A 22,515-nucleotide genomic window follows, 5' to 3' on the forward strand; every position below is an offset into this window, starting at 1 on the left:
AGCCTGCAATATCCACCGGAACTGGAGTGGGACTGAATCAGCTACCTAGGACAGAGAGAGAACAAGCTCTACCAGGAGCAGAAATCAGGAACAAACCCAGTCCCAGGAAATGGGTGGATGAGGATTGAGCCAGCAACCAGATCCAGAGTCAACAATCCCCACAAGAACAGGTCTAACTCCAAGCCAGGGACTTCTGCAGGAGTAGATCCAGACCAGGATTTACAGAAACAGATCAAAGACCCTACAAAAGCAAGACTTGAACAATCAAATATGGATGAACCAGAAGAAAATGACCTAAAAAATAACCTCAAGAGAATGTTTGAAATTCTTAAAGATGAAATGAGAAATTCCCTTAAAAAAATGGAGGAAAAAACAAAAAAAAAATGGAAGATATCAGCAAATCACTTAAATAAAACCAAGAAAACCAAGAAACAGAAATCAAACATATAAAAGAAACTATTCAAGACTTGAAAACTGAAATAGAAATAGTAAAGAAAACACAAGCTGAAGGAATTATAGAAACAGAAATCATGAGAAAAAGATCAGGAACCACAAATGCAAGCATGATCAGCAGCATACAAGAAATGGAAGAGAGGAGAATCTCAAGTGCTGAAGATACAATAGAGGAAATAGACTCATCAGTTAAAAAAAAAAAAAAACATTAAATCTAACAAAAGATTAACACAAAATATCCAGAAAATATGGGACACCATAAAAAGACCAAATCTTAGAATAATAGGTATAGAAGAAGGTATAGAAGTTCTATAATAGGTATAGAAGTTCAACACAAAAGCACAGAAAATTTATTTAACAAAATCACAGAAGAAAACTTTCCCTAAAGATACGCCTATGAAGATACAAGAAGCTTACAGAACACAAAATAGACTAGATCCAAAAAAAAAAGTCCTCTTGCCACATAATAATCAAAACATTAAACATACAGAGTAAAGAAAGAATATTACAAGCTGCAAAGAAAAAAGGCCAAGTAACATATAAAGGTAGATCTATCAGGAGACAATGAAAGTCAGAAGGTCATAGTCAAGCATTATGCAGACATTAAGAGACCACGGATGCCAGCCCAAACTACTATACCCAGTAAAACTGTCGATCACCATAGAAGGACAAAACAAGATATTCCATGACAAATCTAGATTTCACCACTATCTAGCCACAAACCCAGCCCTACACAAAATACTAGAAGGAAAACTCCAACCCAAGGAAGATGGCAACTCCAACAAAAACACAGACAATAGATGATCTCATTACAGCAAATCCCAAAGAAGAAAAAAATGCGCACATTAACATCACCAACCATGAAAACTAAACATCCCTTAATGTAAATGAACTCAACTCACTTATAAAAAAGGCACAGGCTAACAGATTGGATACGAAGACAAAATCCATCCTTCTTCTGCATACAAGAAACGCATCTCAACCTCAAAAACAGACATTGTCTCAGAGTAAAGGGTTGGGAAAAAATATACCAATCAAATGGACCTAAGAAACAAGCGGGTGTAGCTATCCTAATATCTAACAAAATAGACTTCAAGCTAAAATCAGGCAAAAGAGACAAAGAAGGTCATTGCATATTAGTCACAGGAAAAATCCATCAAGAGGAAACTTCAATACTGAACATCTATGCCCCAAATACAAGGGCACCCTCATATGTCAAAGAAACACTTCTAAAGCTTAAATCATATATTAAACCACACACACTAATAGTGGGAGACTTCAACACTCCCCTCTCACCACTGGACAGGTCAATCAAACAAAAAATGAACATAGAAATAAGAGAACTAACAGATGTTATGACTCAAATGGACTTAACAGACATCTATAGAATATTCCATCTAAACAGAAAAGAATACACCTTCTTCTCAGCACCTCACGGAACTTTCTCAAAAACTGACCACATACCCAGTAACAAAACAACCTCAATAAATACAAACAAATTGGAATAACCCAATGTACCTTATCAGATCATCGTGGTTTAAAACTAGAAGTCAACAGCAATACCAATTCCAGAAAACCCAAAAACACATGGAAATTAAACAATGCTCACCTGAATCATCAATGGGTAAAAGAAGAAATAAAGGAGGAAATTAAAGACTTCCTAAAATTCAATGAAAATGACCACACAACACACCCAAATTTAGGGGACACAATGAAAGCAGTGTTAAGAGGAAAGTTCATAGCACTAAAAGCCTACATAAAGAAGCTAGAAAAATCCCACACTAGAAAATTAACAGAACTTTTGAAAACTTTAGAACAAAAAGAAGCAAACTCACCTAAGGCAACTAGAGAGCAGGAAATAATCAAAATGAGAGCTAAAATTAACAAAATAGAAACAAAGAAAACAATACAAAGAATCAATGAGACAAAGAGTTGGTTCTTCAAGAAAATCAACAAAATAGACAAACCTTTATGCAAACTAACCAAAAGGCAGAGAGAGAATGTCCAAATTAACAAAATCAGAAATGAAAAGGAGAACATAACAGACACGGAGGAAATACAGAGGATCATCAAGTCATATTTTGAAAACCTGTACTCCATAAAATTAGAAAACAAAGGAAATGGACAACTTTCTGGATAAATATCACTTACCAAAATTAAATAAAGACCAGATAAGCAAATTAAACAGACCTATAACTGCTGAAGAAATAGAAACAGTCATCAAAAGTCTCTCAACCAAAAAAAGTCCAGGACCAGATGGTTTCAGCTCAGAATTAATACCACTACTCCTCAAATTATTCCACAGAATAGAAACAGAAGGAACTTTGTCAAACTCTTTTTATGAGGCTACAATTACCCTGATACCCAAACCACAGAAAGAATACTAAGAAAGAGAATTACAGACCAATCTCACTCATGAACATTTGTGCAAAAATACTAAATAAAATACTGGCAAGTCATATCCAAGAACACATCAGAACCATCATCCACCATGATCAAGTCGGCTTCATCCCACAGATGCAGGGATGGTTCAACATATGAAAATCTGTCAAAGTAATCCACCATATAAACAAACTGAAAAATAAAAACCATATGATCATCTCATTAGATGTCGAAAAAGCATTTGACAAAATACAACATCCCTTCATGATAAAGGTCATGGAGAGAGAAGGGATACAATGACCATACCTAAACATAATTAAGGCAATATACAGCAAGCCAACAGACTACATCAAACTAAATGGAGAGAAACTCCCAGCGATTTCACTGAAATCAGGAACAAGACAAGGTTGTCCACTCTCTCCATATGTATAGCTCTTGAGATCCTAGCTAGAGCAATAAGACACCGAAGGGAGAGCAAGGGGATACAAACTGGAAAAGAAGTCAAATTCTCACTATTTGCTGATGATATGATAGTTTACATAAGTGATCCCAAAAATTCTACTAAGGAACTTCTACAACTCATAAACACTTTCAGCAATGTAGAATACAAGATTAACTCAAAAAAATCAGTAGCCCTCCTGTACACCGATGATAAAAGGGCTGGGGAAGAAATCAGAGAATCAACACACTTCAATAGTCACAAATAGCATAAAATATCTCAGAGTAACTCTAACCAAACAAGCTGAAGACTTGCATGACAAGAACTTTATATCTTTGAAGAAAGAAGGTGAAGAAGACACCAGAAAATGGAAAGATCTCCCATGCTCTTGGGTAGGCAGAATTAACATAGTAAAAATGGCAATCTTAACAAAAGCAATCTACAGATTCAACTCAATGCCCATCAAAATCCCAGCAGAATTCTTCAAAGACCTCAAAAGAACAGTACTCAACTTCATATGGAAAAGCAAAAAACCCAGGAAAGTCAAAACAATCTTGGGCAATAAAAGAACTTCTGGAGGCATCACAATCCCTGACTTCAAATTCTACTACAAAGCAACAGTACTGAAAACAGCCTGGTATTGGCTTAAGAACAGACAGGAGGACCAATGGAACCGAATAAAAGACCCGGATATCAATTCACACATCTTCGAACACCTGATTTTTGATAAAGAAGCAAAAAAATATTAAATGGAAAAAAGAAAGCATATTTAACAAGTGGTGCTGGCATAACTAAATATCAACACGTAGAAGAATGAAAATAGACCCATATCTATCACCATGCACAAACTCAAGTCCAAATGGATCAAAGATCTCAACGTAAAGCCAGCCACACTGAACCTTACAGAAGAGAAAAGTGGAAAGTACACTTGAACGCATTGACACAGAGAACCACTTCCTAAATATAACCCCAGCAGCACAGACATTGAGAGAAACAATTAATAAATGGGACCTCCTGAAACTGAAAAGCTTCTGTAAAGCAAAGGACATGGTCAACAAGACAAAACAACAGCCTACAGAATGGGAAAAGATCTTCACTGACCCCACTTTAGACAAAGGTCTGATCTCCAAAATATACAAAGAACTCAAGAAATTGGACACCAAAAGATCACACAATCCAATAAAAAAAAAATGGAGTACAGACCTACACAGAGAACTCTCAACAGAGGAATCTAAAATGGCTGAAAGACACTTAAGGAAATGTTCAACATCCTTAGCCATCAGAGAATGCAAATCAAAACAACTCTGAGATTCCATCTTACACCTGTAAGAATGGTCAAAATCAAAAACACTGATGAAAACATATGCTGGAGAAGTTGTGGGGAAAAGGGAACACTTCTGCATTGCTGGTGGGAGTGCAAGCTGGTACAACCCCTTTGGATGTCAGTGTGGTGATTTCTCAGAAAATTAGGAAACATCCTTCCTTGAGACCCAGTAATACCACTTTTGGATATATATCCAAAGGATGCTCAATCGTGCCACAAGGACATGTGCTCAACTATGTTCATAGCAGCTTTGTCTGTGATAGCCAGAACCTCGAAGCAACCTAAATGACCCTGAAAGGAAGAATGAATAAGGAAAATGTGCTACATTTACACAATGGAGTACTACACAACAGAAAAAAATAACGACAGCTTGAATTTTGCAGGAAAATGGATGGAGCTCGAAAACATTATTGTGAGTGAGGTAACCCAGACACAGAAAGACAATTATCACATGTACTCACTCATAGGTGGTTTTTCATCATAAAGCAAAGAAAAACAGCCTACAAACCACAATCCCAGAGAACTTAGACAACAATGCGGACACTAAGAGAGACTTACCTAGATCTAATCTACATGGGAAGTAGAAAGTAGAAAAAGACAAGATCTCCTGAGTAAATTGGGAGCATGAGGACCACCATAAGGGGAAAGGCGGAGGGGGGGAGCAGAGAAAAATGTAGAACTCAATAAATATCAATAAAAGAATGTATAAAAAAATTTAAAGCAACAAAAAAAAAGCAGAAATGAACATCCATGAGGTCACTAACAAGAAGACTAGGGACTATCATGTAATCAATGGCTTTCTAATACAAAACTATCTCTGAAAAGTATGGATCCACCAATCCACACCATACTAATTTCTCAGGTTCCTAAAGACATAAGTGGAAGAGAAATGGCACAAGCCCAGTGAGAAATTACCCACAATAATGATGTTCCCATGTGAGGACCATTAAGACAGGAAAGACCTAAAAGCCCCTGAACATTTCATTCCTACAAAAGTAACCAAAACAGTACTGAATCCTAAGGAAGTTTCTGAGATTAACAACTAGTTTAGAAACTTGAAAAGTAACGGGAAATAACTAACCATCTCAGCACCACTTAGTCTCCTGTGTTGGCCTCTGTACAATTTCAATAATCTTGAAGAATGACTGTGAATTATAAAAAGGTGTGGTTGTACACATCTTTAAAGCCAGCACTCAGGAGTCCGAGGCAGAAGGATCTCCGCCAGCCTGGTCTACAGAGTTCCAGGACAGCAAGGGCTACACAGAGAAACCCTGTCTCAAAAGAAAGAAAAAGAAAACAAAGAAGTCAAAGGGAAAAGTCTACACACAATCTCAAGAGAAGCAGGAGAGGAAATAAAATATGAGTCATCTTTCTCCACAGCCTTTCCAATACTGCTTTAACAAATCTGTATGTAAGATGCCAGGCAAGAAATGGAAGCTATGCACAAGCCCAACCACATGAATTTCCTCACCAAGACTAACCAGGCCACTAGATATTTTTCAGGGGAGAGAGCCAGTTAGCCAGGTTAACTAACCTATACTAAATCAATTCAGCCAGATTGAGAAGCAATCTGTTTCACTGTAACAGATGCATATTGTACCTGCTCAGTTCACGATGCTTCTTCCATAATATCATATGGTATGAAGAACAACAGAACGTCTTCTGTACCACGTTGGTATTCTAGACTTCACCTCTGACCAAGGAAAGCATTTCAAAGAAGAAAAAGTAAAGTTCCAGCAATGGGCTCTTGCCCATGACATTCACTGTCTTACCATGGTATCCTCAAGAAAAAGGTGGCCTAAGAAAAAAGGTAATCTACAATACAGCATCACTACTAGCTAATACTAACTACAGTAACACTCCCAAAAGTCAGAAGTCTTCATCAGAGGACTCTAATCACAGGCTCAAAACACAAATTAGACACAACAGTGTATTCCAACAAGCAAACTATTTAACAGAGCTAGTCATAGACTTTTCTTCTTTTCTATGCTTTAAGCTACATAGCTCATTTTGCCACAGAAGAATATTACACCAAGAACATAATAGTTCTACCAAACTGGTTACTGAGACTGCTGCTTAGCAATTTTAAGTTGCTTCTGCTATCGAACGAACAGGCAAAGAACACCACAAAACCACTGAAATCTCAATTTTATCTTGTACACATATATCTCTCGTAAGAGAGACAGAAAAGGCTAGTTAGAACATTTCTAGAGGAGGAGGGCAGGAAAAGCAACAGGACGAAGCTTCGTCTACCACAGCCCCAAATGCATTTTAATTCTTACCTTAGCAACTTTATGGTTTGCTGCGGTCTCATGAGATGTATTTTTTAAGCCATCTTTCAGTTGTGTGATGAACAAATCATAACCTTCTGTACTAGAAACATCTACCTTTTCTATACATGCTGATAAGAGCTGCTGTGCCTAATGATTAAAAAGAAACAGAAAATTAAACACAATAAAACAACCAGATTTCCTTCAGCTAATTTGTGGTAGTTTTAACTATACAAAGCTTAGCCTTCTAATTAATTTTATATAAACCAAGTTAACCATTTAGATGAGGTAAAGCAATGTATTCAATGTGGTAGCCAGAGGGCAATAAATCAATACAGCAGTAATCATAAATTAAACAAAAAATAAATAAATGAATAAACATGCTGAAACTATGAGCAAAAGTGAAACATCAAGTAAACTTTTAAACATAAATACAGGATTCTTCAGTAAGCACAAAGTACTCATGGTACACAAAGCTATTAAACAAATAGCACAAAAGCCCTCAGCAATGCTATTCATAAAGTAAAAAACAAGGCCAAATATGTTGGCTCAAACTATAATCCCAGCACTCTAGAGGCAGAAGCAGATATATTTCTCTGAGTTTCAGGACAACCAGGACTACGGATAAGCTTGTGTCTCAAAAGACAAACTAAGTAGAGAGCCAAGTATGATGGCTCATGCCTGTCTTCCAACATTTGAGAGGTGGAGGCAGATGGATCAAGAGTTAGAAGTCATTCTTGACTACAGTGTAAGCTGGAAGTCAGCCTGGGCTACATGAGATGCTATCTCAAAAATTACTAATCTCTTTCTGAAGCTTGGTATGTCATGAAACTAAATTGTGAATATGAAAGGGGTTTGGAAGGGATGAAAAGGGGAAGAAGAACAGAAGGGTAGAGGAAAAGGTGGGAAGGGAGGGGGATACTAGGGAGAAGAAGAGACAGCCAGAATGAACACAAGTGAAAGAGAAAGGAGGAGAGGAGGATAAAGAAAAGTCTCCTATGACTTGAAAATGATGGGACTTGGAGCAACTATCTACAATTCACCAGCCAGGTATTGAAGCTGGCAGAGAGGGCCCTACATCCAGCCTTGGGCTGTTACTACCCATAAGTCATCGTGTTTATTGATTCACTGTATTTTGGAGTCTTTGTCACAACTGCTTATCACGTACTAAAGAACAGTTCACACCTAAAACACTACTTCAACAAACACCAATTAATTATGCAGAGAACAACAGGTATTTAAAAGGGTGGTTCATGACTCAATTCTTTGTTTTTATGGGTGTAACTATACAATGTCCTTTAAGCACAACTTATAAACAATGCCCTAAAGGACAATGTAATTTCACTTAACACTCAAAGGTCAGAGGTTACATTGTGCAAAGGCACTCAGTGTACTTGTTTCTTTCTACTTACCTCTGTGACAGGAAGTTCAAGCTGAACCACATCATCCTGCTTTGAAACTGGAGTTTGCAGAGCAGTGTCTAACAACAGGATTCCATTAAGGTCCTTCCTACAACCTACTGCATAATCATCCACAAATATAACTTTATCCACAGCAGAAATATACTGACATTTCACCTGTCCACCCGGTTTAGCTGTTAAAAGAACAAAAATTCAACAATTAAGATTTTAAGACCAACAATCCACCAAAAAAAAAAAAAAGTTCACAAATCAATTAAATATGATACACAATTCTGGGTGAAAAGCTTAATTGAAAAAAAGTCTATTAAGACCACGATTAGAGCAAACTGGAGTATGAACTATAAAGCCAGTCTCAATAGTAAACTGATTAAAACTCGGTAGCTACATCGCTACATATAGAGAAGCATGGCAACACACAACTTGCAATCTAGCACACAAGAGGCTAAAGCAGAAGCACAAGTTAAAGCAGTCTATTCCACAAAGCTAAAATACCACACCAAAGTGGGAGGGGGACCTAAGTACATTTACATGAGACAAAGAGCAAATGTGGTAAATACCTTAAAGTGATAGAACTGAGAAAAGGGGGCTGTAGGAAAATTATTTTCACCATACTATTCTTTATTCTTTTCCCCTGAAGGAACAGGGTAGAAAAGGTAATCTGCAGGCACAGATTCAACCAGAATCATTTGTTAGAGACTATTCTTATCCCCAAATAATAGATTTGACCCCTTGTCAAAATCTTAAAACCATTATGTGCAAAGATATGCTTCTCGGCTCTTTATCCATCCCATTATATTCTATATCTGTCTTTACAACAGTATCACACTGTTTTTATTTGCAGTTCTAAGGACCCAATCCAATACTTGTGCATACCATTTAAGCCCTGTACTACTTACTGAGCCATGTCTCCTTTCTCAGTACCACAATGTTTTAATTACTGTAGCTTTGCAGCTTAGTCTTGAAATCAGGAAGTATAAATCTACCAATCCCCTTCCCCCAAGTACTGACTGAGCTGTATCCCTAATCAATTTTTGTCTTTTTCAAGATTGCTATGAATATTCAAGGTCCCTTGAGATCCTATATGAATTTTAAGCTATATTTTTTTCTGTTTTTAAAAGAAAGAAAAAGTCATTGGGATTTTAACAATTGCAATGAAGATACAGATCACAGTGGGAGGTACTAAAATCTGGATATTAACTATCCTCCAAAGGTCCATGGAGTTAGTATAGACTTAGCTTTCAGTGAAGGGAAATTGGGAGATGGTGGTACCTTATGATTGTGGAACCACCATCCTCATCAGGCTCTTGATGGAGACTGTGAAACTTCCTTTTCTTTATGCCTCAGTCAGGAAAACAATTCTGCCGCATCAATTCTGTTCCATTAGACTCAAACACTAAAACCTCTAAAACTACCTAGGCAGTGGTGTCACACACCTTTTAATCCCAGTACTCGGGAGGAAGAGACAGGTGGACCTCTGTGAGTTCAAGGCCAGCCTAGTCTACAGAGTGACTGCCAGGAGAGTCAGGACTCCATAGAGAAACCTCACCTCTAAAAATCAAAAAATTAAAAAATAAAACCTCTAAAACTTACTAAATAAACCTTTTTACTTTTTAAGTTGGTTGGCTCAGGTATTTGTTATATTGTCAGAAAGCTGACTAAGTAGCAGGTAATGTAAACATCTTCACAATATACAAAGAAGTGCTAACAAGGACATAAAGAGAATAGAACTTATTATTTCTAATGGAAATGCAACATGACATAGTCACAAAGATTGGCAGCTTTAAAAAAAAAAAGGTAAGTATGCACTTACTAAAATGCCTCTGGAGACAGAAAGCCTATATTCACACAATAACTTGTATTCAGATGTTTATGATAGCTCTATTCATAAACACCAAACAATGAAAATACCCAAATATGAGCCAGGCAGTGGTAGTGCATGCCTTTTAATCACAGCACTCGGGAGGCAAAGACAGGCAAATCTCTATGAGTTTAAGGCCAGCCTGGCCTAGAGTAAGTTCCCCGACAGGCAGAGCTGTTAACAGAGACACCCTGTCTCAAAAAACAAAACAAAACAGGAAATAACCAAATATGCTTCAAAGTGGCTTGCTTAAATAAATGATAAATAACAATGAAATATTATTCAAAATTAAAAACCTAGAAGAAATACACATATGAAACTTTAATGAATCTCAAGAGTATGCTAATACAAGGAACCAGCATCAAAAAGTTTACATACTGAGCTAACATATAGTGCAATGATAAGAGTGCTCACCTACTATATGCCCAGGCCTGGGTTCAATCCTCAGCAGCACCACTCAAGAAAAAAAAGAAAAAAGAGAAAGAAAGAAAGAAAGGAAGGAAGGAAGGAAGGAAGGAAGGAAGGAAGGAAGGAAGGAAGGAAGGAAGGAAGGACAAAACTACAATACTTAATTCAATCTGAAACCCTGGCTAAGCTCAAACTCCCAGCAATCCCCTTCTGTCTCAACCTCCCCACAGACATGAGCCACCAAACCCAGTTGAGAAAGTTTTCGAAGTATAATCACTACTAAAAATGTTCCACAGACAGTATTCATTCTAAGACAGTATTGCTCCCTGCAAGGGAACATGGGTCTTTTGTTATGTTCACTCTGTCACAGTTAAATCTCTCAGCACCTCACAGTGTTCAGGCTAAAGCACGCATGAGGACTAACATCTTTATCTGAGATGTCATTTTGAAAAGAGCATAATGATGGGAATCGGAGCAGCAGAGGTATCTAGGAAACTTTCTGCCTGTCTGCTGCAGGAGTACATCAAAACAGTTAGATGAAGCTTGACTTGGACTGCCTTAAACTAAGGGCTACATGAGGAATGGTAAAGCGTCTGTGTGGCATTCTGGGGATCTGTGTTATCTATATTAAGTACCAAACAATATTTCAGACATGAGCTGCAAATAGAAATCCACATGGGCATACTCCAAATAGAACTGTGCTGATCTGCAGCCGAGTTACTTCTCACACTGACAACTTTGTGGCAATTTATTTACAGCTGGTTAAGGATTTGCTGAACAACATCAGGATACAGAAGTTAGTCTTTACATTTTGCTTTAGGCACCTAATAAAGCAATCTAACACCTTATTCCATACCAATTTAAATGTTTTTTTGTGGCATTTATCACCACCTGACATACCATACAGTACTCCCACCCCTCAGCATACCAATACAGTGCCACTGCCACCCCCTCTCTCCATGTGTCTAAAAAAGCTCTTCCCACTAAGCCATGAACTATAGGAAAAGCAAGTACTATAATGACTATATCCCCAAGACTTCACATTCAATGTCTTTTAATAAGCCAACTATTCTGCATGATTTAAAACTTTTTAATATACTACACTAAACTCCAATGAGGTGAAGTTCATTTCTAATATACTGTGAAACATGCACACTTTTAGGAATGACATTAGCCCATATTTGCTATGCTTCCTTATCTTTTCTTTCTTCCTCCCTCCAGTCCCCAGTATGAGGTCATTCTCTTCAGCAATAGTGATATTTTGATTCAGAGAAAAAGAAAACGAAACAAAAAACTATCAGAAGACTTAGCTAACTCAAAACTCAATCAAGAGTAATAAAGACCAAAAAAAAGCCAGGTTGTGGTGGTGCACACTCAGGAGGCAGAGGCAAGCAGATCTCTCTGAGTTTCGAGGTCAGCCTGGTCTACAAGAGCTAGTTCCGGGACAGGCTCCAAAGCTAGAGAGAAACCCTGTGTGTGGGGGGGGAGCCAGGAAGGGGTGGTACACATATGTAATTCCAGCACTCAAGAAGCTGAAGCAGAAGAAACATAACTTTGAAAAGAGCCTGTGTACACAGCAAGTCCCTACATCATAAACAATTAAATAAACATGGACTGTGAATATAACTAATTGGCAAGGGAGTAGTAGAGTGCTTGCCAGGCCCCAGATACAACCAATGCCCAGTACCACAAAAATGAGTAACAAACAAAAATTAAAAATGAGAAAACTTCTTTGACATATAGCCTGCTGCTTACAGACATATTTCATATACAGTCACTATATACAATTTTTAATATAGGACATATTTTACTAACAAAAGTTTGGGAAGTTTTTCTAAAAGAAAATAGAAATGTTGAAGGATAAATTAAATACAAATAAAAATAGGGAATAGCTCAGTTAATAGAGTGTTTATCTAGGATACAAAAAGCTCCAGATCCAACTGCCAGCACCTTATGAGCAGGACATAGTAGCAACCACCAGTAATCTCAACACTGAAGAGGTGAAAACAAGAGGATCAGAGGTGAGGACAGCTGGGCTATATAAGACTCTGCCTTAAACAAAAACTGTCATTTGTTCCAAACGTACCAAATAAATTTGGTCACTTAAGGTCACATGTTCAGAGATGAATTCTAAAAATATAATTAAAAAGAAATCTATTTTGTCTATGATCAACTCCCTTTCGTTCTCTCCTTTCCTCTAGGCCTGTTGCCCTTCCCCCAACCAATTACAAAAAAGGCACTCTGTATCTATTTATTTATATAATTGGTGGGTGACAGAGGCTTCTCCCAAACAGAGGGCCTTTGGCTCACTGTGGTGGGGGAGGGGTGGGAGTCTTTGGGGCAGAAGTGGGGACCTAGTCTTCTGACCAGCTCCTCTGGCTCCTTTCTAACTGTCATCATCACCTCCCAAGTCCACGGCTACACTAGGACAAGATGACCACTCTACCTTGTAAAGGCATGACTGGCTCAGCCCTTTCTGTTGTGGTGTCCCTCACCTACTCGCTTGGGGAGTGGTAGAGAGATGTGGGAAGTAGTGAACCAGGGAGAGCAAGTGACATCCAAACATGGAGTGGGCCTTGCCTTTCCTCCATGCCTATCAAAGAAGCCCCCATTTCTGTTGTCAGAACTCTTCCCGGCCCTTCTCAACCCCCTCTTTGTCTATTCTCATGATATCATTGCTTTCTACTCCAATCTTCTTAATCAGTGTACAATGGGCTTCTTTTAAGACAAAATTTTGTGACATGTCAATCTGAAGAAACATTAAAAAAACTAAAAAAAGCTAGGTGGTGGTGGCATACACCTTCAATCCCAGCACTTGGGAGGCAGAGGCAGGTGGACCTCTAAATTCAAGGTCAGCATGGTCTACAGAATGAGTTCTAGGACAGTCAGAGCTACATAGAGAAACCCTGTCTCAAAAAGCAAAACCCCGGGGGGATGGGAAGTGTAAAGTTAAAATTACTGAAAAGCAGTATTTTCTCAATTTACACTAAAGCATTGCTCCTATTATAATAGTACACTGACTTTTTTACCTTTAACTAGGAGATTTGGGCCTTAAAATATGAGAAACTCAGGCCAGTGTTGGCACACCCCTTTAATCCCAGTGTTCGGGAGGCAGAGGCAAGCAGACCTCTGTGAGTGTTAGCCTCAACTACAGAGCGAGCGAGTTTCAGGACAGTCAGGATTGTTACACAACAAAGAAAAATGAAAAACCTTGTGTCAAAAAAAAAATTATATGTGTGTGTATATATATATGTATACACACACATATCTATACAAATACACATATATATGTATATAAGAACCACCACAGGTAGTGCTACACCTCTAATCCTGGCACTCTGAAGACAGAGACAGGATAATCTTGGTGTGTTTGAGGCTAGTCTAAACTACATGGAATTCCAAGATAGCCAGGGTTATCCACCCAACCCCCCTCCCCAAAAAAAGGAAAATAGGAATGAGAACCACAGGGCAATTCTCATATATATATATATATATATATATATATATATATATATATATATATATATGTTTCTGTCTGTCTGTACACTGTGTATACCACGACCCAGACTCTCACTCTTCCCTTCTTCATGCCTTGCACATACTCAACACCACACTGCTTGGTACAAATACTATATAACTTCATTTCTTGCTTCAACTCTTGTTCATTGTATTCTCACTACACCTCTCTAACTCCTAACCTTCAAATTTCAACTGAGGCATTATCTCTTCGATTCAAAGAAAACACACCAATATTGGGAAGGCGATATGAGTTCTAGGCCAGCCTGGTCTACAAGAGCTAGTTCCAGGATAGGCTCCAAAGCTACAAAGAAACCCTGTCTCAAAAAAAAAAAAAAAATGGGAAGGAGGTTCCAAATGTATCTTATCAACCCCATTCGAACATTTGCTGAACTGAGTGAGGTGTATCATTTTCTTAAAATATTCATTTATTTATTATGTATACAATATTCTGTCTACGTGTATGCCAGAAGAGGGCACCAGACCTCATTACAGATGGTTGTGAGCCACCATGTGGTTGCCGGGAATTGAACTCAGGACCTTTGGAAGAGCAGGCAACGCTCTTAACTGCAGAGTCATCTCTCCAGCCCTGTATCATTTTTTTAACACCAATACAAATAATAGTGCTTACTGAGTATGAACAGTAGGTCAAGAAATGTCATAAACGTACCATGAATTTAATCTCTCCAATAAGCCTAATGAGTTAAGTATTACTTATAGACCACTCAAAGAAGGTAAACATGTTACCTAATGTTCAAGCCACTACACAAAAAAGCAACACCAGAGCCAAAATCCCTAACTACCAAACTAGGTTTCCAGTAAACAGCAATGCCTTCCACATCTTCATACTCTAACTTTGAATCAATTTCTTTCTTTCCTTCTATCTTTTCCTTTTGTTTTTTTTAGTACCCTGAAGATGGACTTAGTGTGTTTCATGCATGTTAAGAAAGCTCTCTACCCCATGCTACATTTCCAGCCCTTTCTACCTTGAATTTCCCCTAGAACTGGGCTTTGAAATCAGGGTCTCATATATGCTAAGCAACTATAGTTCATTCTGCCACTGAACTATATCTTCAGCTCCTTTAAAAAAAAAAAAACTTACAATCTTCTGTGTATAGGCATTTTATTTGCTGTAGTGGCATTTCACTTGTATTTTAATAAATAAAACTTACCTGAGGATCAGAAAAGTAAAAAGAGCCAATGTAGAGAGCCCACTTAACGGAGAATGCAGATGAGAAGTTAGTTTACAAAGGACTGTCTAAGGTACAGAAAATGCCTATAGATAATATTCACTTAGCTTTTCTTGAACTTTTAGCTGTTTCGGAAATTTTGCTAATTAAATTATTTTTCTAGACATAAAAAGATAAATAACTCAAATGTACCCAAAAGATACTAAACTATCTTCTAAGGACCACTGAAATTCCAATTCTACACCATGTTTAATATCTCTTAAAGAATAACTGGATGTAGGAAGGCTGCATGTGTCAAGTTAGTCAGAAGAACTGGTTTAAATCATTTAAATTTCCCATCACTGGAAAAATTTGTATTTTATCCAAAATAAGACTTCCTGGGGACTACATAAGCTCCAAAACTTCTTCAGAGAGGCAACTCTGGACTCTAACTTTGATCAAGAATTTGTTATTGAGGCTGTAGATAAAGCTCAGTAGATGATAGAGCATGCAGGAATCCTCAGCAGCACACGAACAGCCAAGCCTATAACCCAACACTCAGGAAGCAGACAAGGGAAAATGAGAAGCTCAAACTCATTCTTAGCTACATAGTTGCTCAAGGCCAATCAAGACACTTGAAACCCTATTTTTTCAAAAGTAATAAAGAAATACACTCAGACAGGCATATAGATGGATGGATGGATGGATGGATCACCATCTACAACAGTGGTTCTCAACCTGTGAGTCAAATGACCCTTTCACGAGAGTTGTATATCAGATATTCTGCATATCAGATATTTACATTACAATTCATAACAGTAGCAAAATTACAGCTATGAAGTAGCAATGAAATAATTTTATGCTCAGAGGTCACCACAACATTAGGAAAGGTTGAGGACCACTAGAGTAAAGCAACCAAAAATAATCAGGTGTAGAAGTACATGAGATATATATATATATATATATATATATATATATATATATGAATGAAAATGTCAAAATGAACCCATCAATGTGTTTAGATGCCAATGAAGAAAAAAAATAATCTGGCTGACAAGATGTCTCAATAGGTAAGAGAACATGTCAACACACCTGAGGACCTAAATTCAATCCCTGAAACTCACACAATAGAAGGACAGGACCAACTCCTGTAAATGGTCCTCTGACTGCCGCATGAGTGTTCTCTTTCTTACACACACACACACACACACACACACACACACACACATAAATGTAAAAAAATTAAGGCTAATAATCAAGAGCAGAGCTTGAGATGCATGCAGCTCAGTGGTAGAACACTTGCCTAGCGCACACAAAAGCAAAACAAAAGCTGTATAAGGCACAGGTAAAAAAAATGTATCCAATCTAAACTAATGAAGCTGGAGTGGTGCACAAAAGCATAAAGAACTTTTTGTTGTTTTGTTTTTGCATTTTTAAGAAAGGATCTCTCTGTGTAGTCTTGGCTGTCCTGGAACTCCACTCTATAGATCAGGCTGGCCTCAAACTCACAAGATCTGCTTGCCTGTCTCTGCCTCCCAAATGCTAGGATTAAAGGTGTGTGGCACCACCACCCACCTCAAAGATCTTTTCTTATTTACAAACACTGTACAATTTTCTGCTTTTTCTTTCTTTCTTTTTTAATCAGGATCTTTTGGAAAGTAGGGGTAGGCTGATCTCTTGAGTTCAACACTAGTCAGAGTTACATAGTAAGACTTTTTTCTCAAAATACCAAAAGGTTCTCGGAAATGTTTAGCTACAAGTACTGTGTAGCCCTTCTTTTTACTGCAACACAGATCTAGAATCTACTTTGGAAATTTAGGAGATCAGATTTCTTCCTATACACTATTCTAACTAGTAATTAATATCCACACATGTATATCACAATTTACTTAGCAACATACACATACATATAGAAGTTATACAACAGCCCTAACCTTCTGATATTTAGTCTCACCAATATACTTAAAAGATATTTATCCAAGAGTGGGAAAGATATCTCAGCAGTTAGGACCATTTGATAATCTTGCAGGAGATCTGTATTCAGTTCCCAACATCAACATGGTGACTCACAACCATCTGTAACTCAAATCCCAGTGATTCCAATGCCCTCTTATGGCCAACTCAGGGACTGTACACACAGTGCATGTACATACATTCAGGCAAAACACCCATACACAAAAAAGTGTTCATTCAGGGCTGGAAATAAAAGCTCACTGGTAGAACATTTGCCTACATGTCCAAGGGACCAAGATTTAATCCCCCAGTAGGTAAAAGGAAATGATTATAAAGATATGCACCAAAATACAGATTATTAGGTTCATATTTCCATCTACATTTGAATATCTATCCTTTATAACTAAACACTAAACTAGAACATTTTTTAAATATCAAGAGAAGCATGACAATAATAAAGACTCAAGATACAAAAGAAAACTGGCATTCATTCATTCAGTACCTACTATATGTTTTAGAGTCTGATCACTAAAGCTTCACTACCATTTTATTAAATGATAAAGCTGAGATTCAGGATGTTCAAGTGAAACCCAAGGCTACCTGACAAAGCAGTCTCCAAATATCCTCAAAGGATCCTATAAAAATAAATAAGCAAATAAACAAACAAACATAAAAAAAATACTGTTAGTGGGGGTGCTATTTCAGGAACAAGATAAAAATCATCAACTACTGTATGGAAGATACTTCCATAATTAACTATACCCTTACAACGAGACAAAAACTGTATGAACTGTGCAAGATAGTACAAAGTGGTAAATCAGAAAAATTCAAATTTTCATATAAGTTTAGAAGACTCAAGGAGTATGAAAAGAAATAAAACTGTTTACGAGGATTGCAAATGAAAGTGTGGAATGCTTTTTGTGGTGGTAGGACTCACCAGTAAGTAGACTATGACAAGCACTATATAGGCAGAGAACTTAAATCCTCAATTAAAATCATTCTTGCCACCATCTTGCAAATAAGGGAATTGAAAAGAAATGTTAAGTTAATTTAGTCAAGGTTATAAAGCCATTAAGCTGAAAAATATAAAATAAAATAAGGACTTTAACCAAATTCACTTGTCTCCAGAAACATGCTACTTCCTATGCTAAAGTTCATGAATCAAAACTGGCTAGAAAGGTGCCTACCTAGTCATAAATGGTATGGCCAAGTGGTGTATGTAGTTTTAGTTTTTAAAACCCAGTCATCGTCTGAGGGACACAGCTCAGTGGTGAAGTGCTTGTCTAGCATGGGCAGTGCCCCTAGGTTCATGTGCTTATTCCCAGCTGGGAGAAGGGGGTGGGGGACACAAAGTCAGCAAATAACACGCAACTGAGCAAATGAAATGAGTTCAACATCATGAATCATTAGAGAACTGCAAATAAAGCAAAACTGAGGATGAGTACTCATTTGATCCCTGCAATAGGTAGCCAGAGACAGAAGATATCTGAATTTGAAGCCAGTCGGATCTACAAGACAGCTCGAAGAAGTCAGTCAAGGATACACTTTATCAAAAAAAAGAAGGAAAGAAGGAAAAAGAAAAGAGACAAGACTGAGCAAGGTCTGATAGGATTTATGAGGTGGAAGCATCATAAATCTTCAAAGTTCAAAGTCTTTCTATGCTACAAAGATAAGGCCAACCTGGGCAACCATGAACCCCTTTCTTAGAGAAAAGAAAAAAAAAAGACACCACCAAAGAGCCAATATACAACACAGTTTCATCACCAAAGGCAGGTCAGAATGTGAAACTATGAATGTTATTCTTTGTTGCTGAGAATAAAAATGATACAACTACTTGGGAAGACAGTTGACTAAAAAAGTCATCATAGTTTTCCCATTCTATGCAGCAACTGAGCTCCTTAGAATGACTCAAAAGAATTAAAGACCTATGCACACAAAAAGCCTACAAACAAAACACACATTTTTACAGTAATTTGTATCTATAATTTCCAAAACTTGGAAGCTAGTATTATGGTCTTGTGAACATGAACGGAGAGACAAACTGACATCCAGACAATGAAATACCAGCAGATGCTAAAAAGAAATGAGCTATCAGCTATGTGTGGTGGTACACAAACTGCAATCCCAGAACCTAGGAGGACGAGGCAGGAGGATTAGGTCAAAGATAGCCAGGACTACAGAGTGAATTCAAGGTCATCCTGGGCTAAATAAAATGTAGTCTCAAAAAAAGAAATGAGCTATCAAATTATGAAAAAGGCATGGCAATACCTTAAGCCCTATCTGAAAAGTCTATATACTGTATGAAGCCAACTATAACATTCTGAAAAAGGGAAACTATGGAAACAGTAAAAAGATCAATACGTACCAGAGGAAAGATGAAGAAGGATGAATAAGGTAAGAGCATAATACTTTAAGACAGTGCTATGTGACAGTACAATAATGAGTACATGTTATTATATATTTGTCTAAACCCTCAGATGTCAACTAATATCAACTAAGGCTGCTGAGTAACTTTCTTTCTCTTGCTTTTTTTTTTTTTTTTGGGTGGGGATTTTTCTCTGTATAGCTCTGGCTGTAGACCAGGGTGACCTCAAACTCAGAGCGCTCCTCCTGTCTCTGCCTCTGAAGTGCTGGGATTAAAGATATGTGCCACCACCATCTGGCAATGACTTTATTCCTTTAAAATATTATATTTGGGCCAGGCAGGGTGGAACATGCCTCTAATCCCAGCACAGGGGAGGCAGAGGCAGGATCTCAGTTTGAGGCCAGCCTGGTCCACAAAATGAGTTCTAGGGCAGCTAAAAAAAAAAAGAAAAAGAAAAAAGAAAAAAGCTATAAAGGGTAAAATGATGCTCAGCAATTAGGAGTGTTTATTACTCTTGAGAAGGATCCAGGTTGCCAGCATCAAGTGATTCGCAACTGCCTGTAACTAGTTTCAGGGATCAGAAACCCTCTTACCTCCAAAGGCACCTACATGCACACATGTATACACACACACACACATTTGGGAGGGTTCATGACAGGGTTTTTCTGTTTAACAGCCCTGGCTGACCTGGAACTAACTTTACAAACCAGGCTGGCCTTAAACTCACAGAGATCTTCCTATATCTGCACCTCCTTCCCCGCGGAAATGGAATTAAAGGCATACACTACTACTGACCAGCAAAACAATAAATCTTTAAAAGCAAAAAAAAAAAAAAATAATACTTAAACATTCAAGATAACAGATGAAGTGAGCTGAAATGGGCATAAATAGGATGGTATGTACTTAGGAATTTCTGGCTAACAAGATCTCCAAGTTAAGATATGCTCTAGATCTTAAAACCTGGGTAAAGGCAGGGCATGGTAGCTCACACTTGTAATCCCAACACCTGGAAAGCCTAGGCTAGAGTATGAACCTGCCACAAAACAAAACCAGACAAAATCCTGAGTAAGATTAAGATTAGCCTAGTTACTAATCCCAAGAAAGAACAAAACTACTATAATAAGAAAAGAAAATTTTTTAAAGAAGGTTTGGCCGGGCAATGGTGGCACATGCCTTTAATCCCAGCACTCCAAAAGGCACAGGCCTTCGGGGCCAGCCTGGTCTACAGAGCAAGTACCTGGACACGCTCCAAAGGTCCAGAGAGACACCGTCTCAGAGGTGGAAGGAAAAAAAAAAAGAGTAAATTAAATAAAACCAGTTCACAAAACAAAATAGAGAGACAAAGCTAAAGCCTGGAGAAGAGCTCATAGAGGGCCACTGAATGTCAATGGATCATCAGTCAGGCTCTCCAAAACCGTAACCTTTTTATTTTTGTGTATGAGTGTATTACCCACACAAATATAAGTGCACTACATGTGTACACAGTATACCGAAGACAAAGGAGGGTATCAGATCCCTTGCAACAACTAGATTTAGAGAGAGTTGTAAGCCACCTTGCTAGGATCTAAACCTGGGTCTCCCAAAAGAGAAGCACCTACTGTTAACTTCTGGGCAATCCCTCCAGCCCCCCAAAACACTAACTTTCTTTTAAAGACAGGGGCTCTTTATACAGCTGTGGCTGGTCAGGAACTCACTCTGTAGACCAGGCTGGTCTCGAATCTCTGCTGCCTGAGTGCTGAGGTTAAAAGCACCATACTCAAATTCCTAAAATACTAACTTTTTTTTTTTTTTTTTTTTTTGGAGACAGAGTTTCCCTATGTAGCCCTGGCTGTCCTGGAACTCATTCTGTACACCAGAAAAATATCAACTCTTAAATACTATAATATTTGCCCAACTCTGTTTATCCTAACAACTCTTAATCTAGTAAAATTATAAACATTTGTATCAGATAGAGATAATTTAAAAACATTTGACAGAGAGACAGTTGAAAAATTATCACAACATTCGGGAAGCAAAGGCAGGTGAATCTCTGTGAATTACAGGTCACCATGGTCTACAGAGTGAGTTCCAGGACATCCATGGCTATACAGAGAAACTCTGTCTTGAAAAAAAATTTTAAAAATTAAAAATAAAAATAAAAAATTATCCCTAATTTAGACTCAAACTAAGTAAATACATGTAAATCCTGCTTAAATTCTTTAACTTCCAGTGTACACTAACAAACTACCCACAACTCTACAAACTGAATCCCAATACCATTGTCAACCAATAAAATTCTATATGGTTACCCAGTTATGTATCCCAACAAAGACAGCTTTCTCTAGTATAGAAAAAAAGGTAGTTCACGTCTCTTGGATTGAAAAAAAGCAGCTAAATTAGGACCGTGGTTACAAACAGTACCTATTCCCTATTTCTTAGAACTAATTGTTGAGCAGGGCAGTGATGGCACACACCTTTAATCTCAGTATTCGGGAGGGAGAGAATACTGGAGGGAGAGAATCACAGGCAGAGGATCTCTGAGTTCAAGACGGGCCTGGTATACAGAGTTCCAGGTTCCAAAGCTACAGAGAAATCCTGTTTTGGGATTTAAAAAAAAAAAAAACCTGTTACCCACAAAATACCTACATATTCCAGGTTAAACATGGAATGCAGCATTCCTGCCCCCATCATCTGAACAATTAGATACAAATACCCTACACAACCTTAGCTAAGCATTATTCATAAGAAATGTTTCTTTTCATAAATATATGTATACATATAGATATATAGAAATAAAAAATGTTTTAGAATTGACCTATTGTTACTTCCAACAGTTTTCCTACAGTCCTTTTATTCTATCAGCCCTAACTTCTCTATGAATATTCCTATTTCTCATTTCTCTGTGTGTGCACATGTGTGTGTGTGTGTGTGTGTGTGTGTGTGTGTGTGTGTGAGAGAGAGAGAGAGAGAGAGAGAGA

The 22,515-nt window shown here is 37.7% G+C and overlaps 1 protein-coding gene across 1 annotated transcript in view; it reads right to left on the reverse strand.

Moving 5' to 3' along the window:
- Positions 1-22,515, reverse strand: part of Birc6 (baculoviral IAP repeat containing 6) — a 165,825-nt gene that overhangs the window by 140,234 nt on the left and 3,076 nt on the right. Inside the window, exons 2-3 of the mRNA XM_087907561.1 lie at positions 8,281-8,462; positions 6,881-7,018 (exon numbers count right to left, since the gene is read on the reverse strand). Coding sequence (XP_087763687.1) covers positions 6,881-7,018; positions 8,281-8,462 — 320 coding nt within the window. The remainder of the gene's footprint in view (positions 1-6,880; positions 7,019-8,280; positions 8,463-22,515) is intronic.

This window comes from Myodes glareolus, chromosome 6 (assembly GCF_982192425.1).
Source record: "Myodes glareolus chromosome 6, mMyoGla1.1, whole genome shotgun sequence".
Lineage (NCBI taxonomy): Eukaryota > Metazoa > Chordata > Mammalia > Rodentia > Cricetidae > Myodes > Myodes glareolus.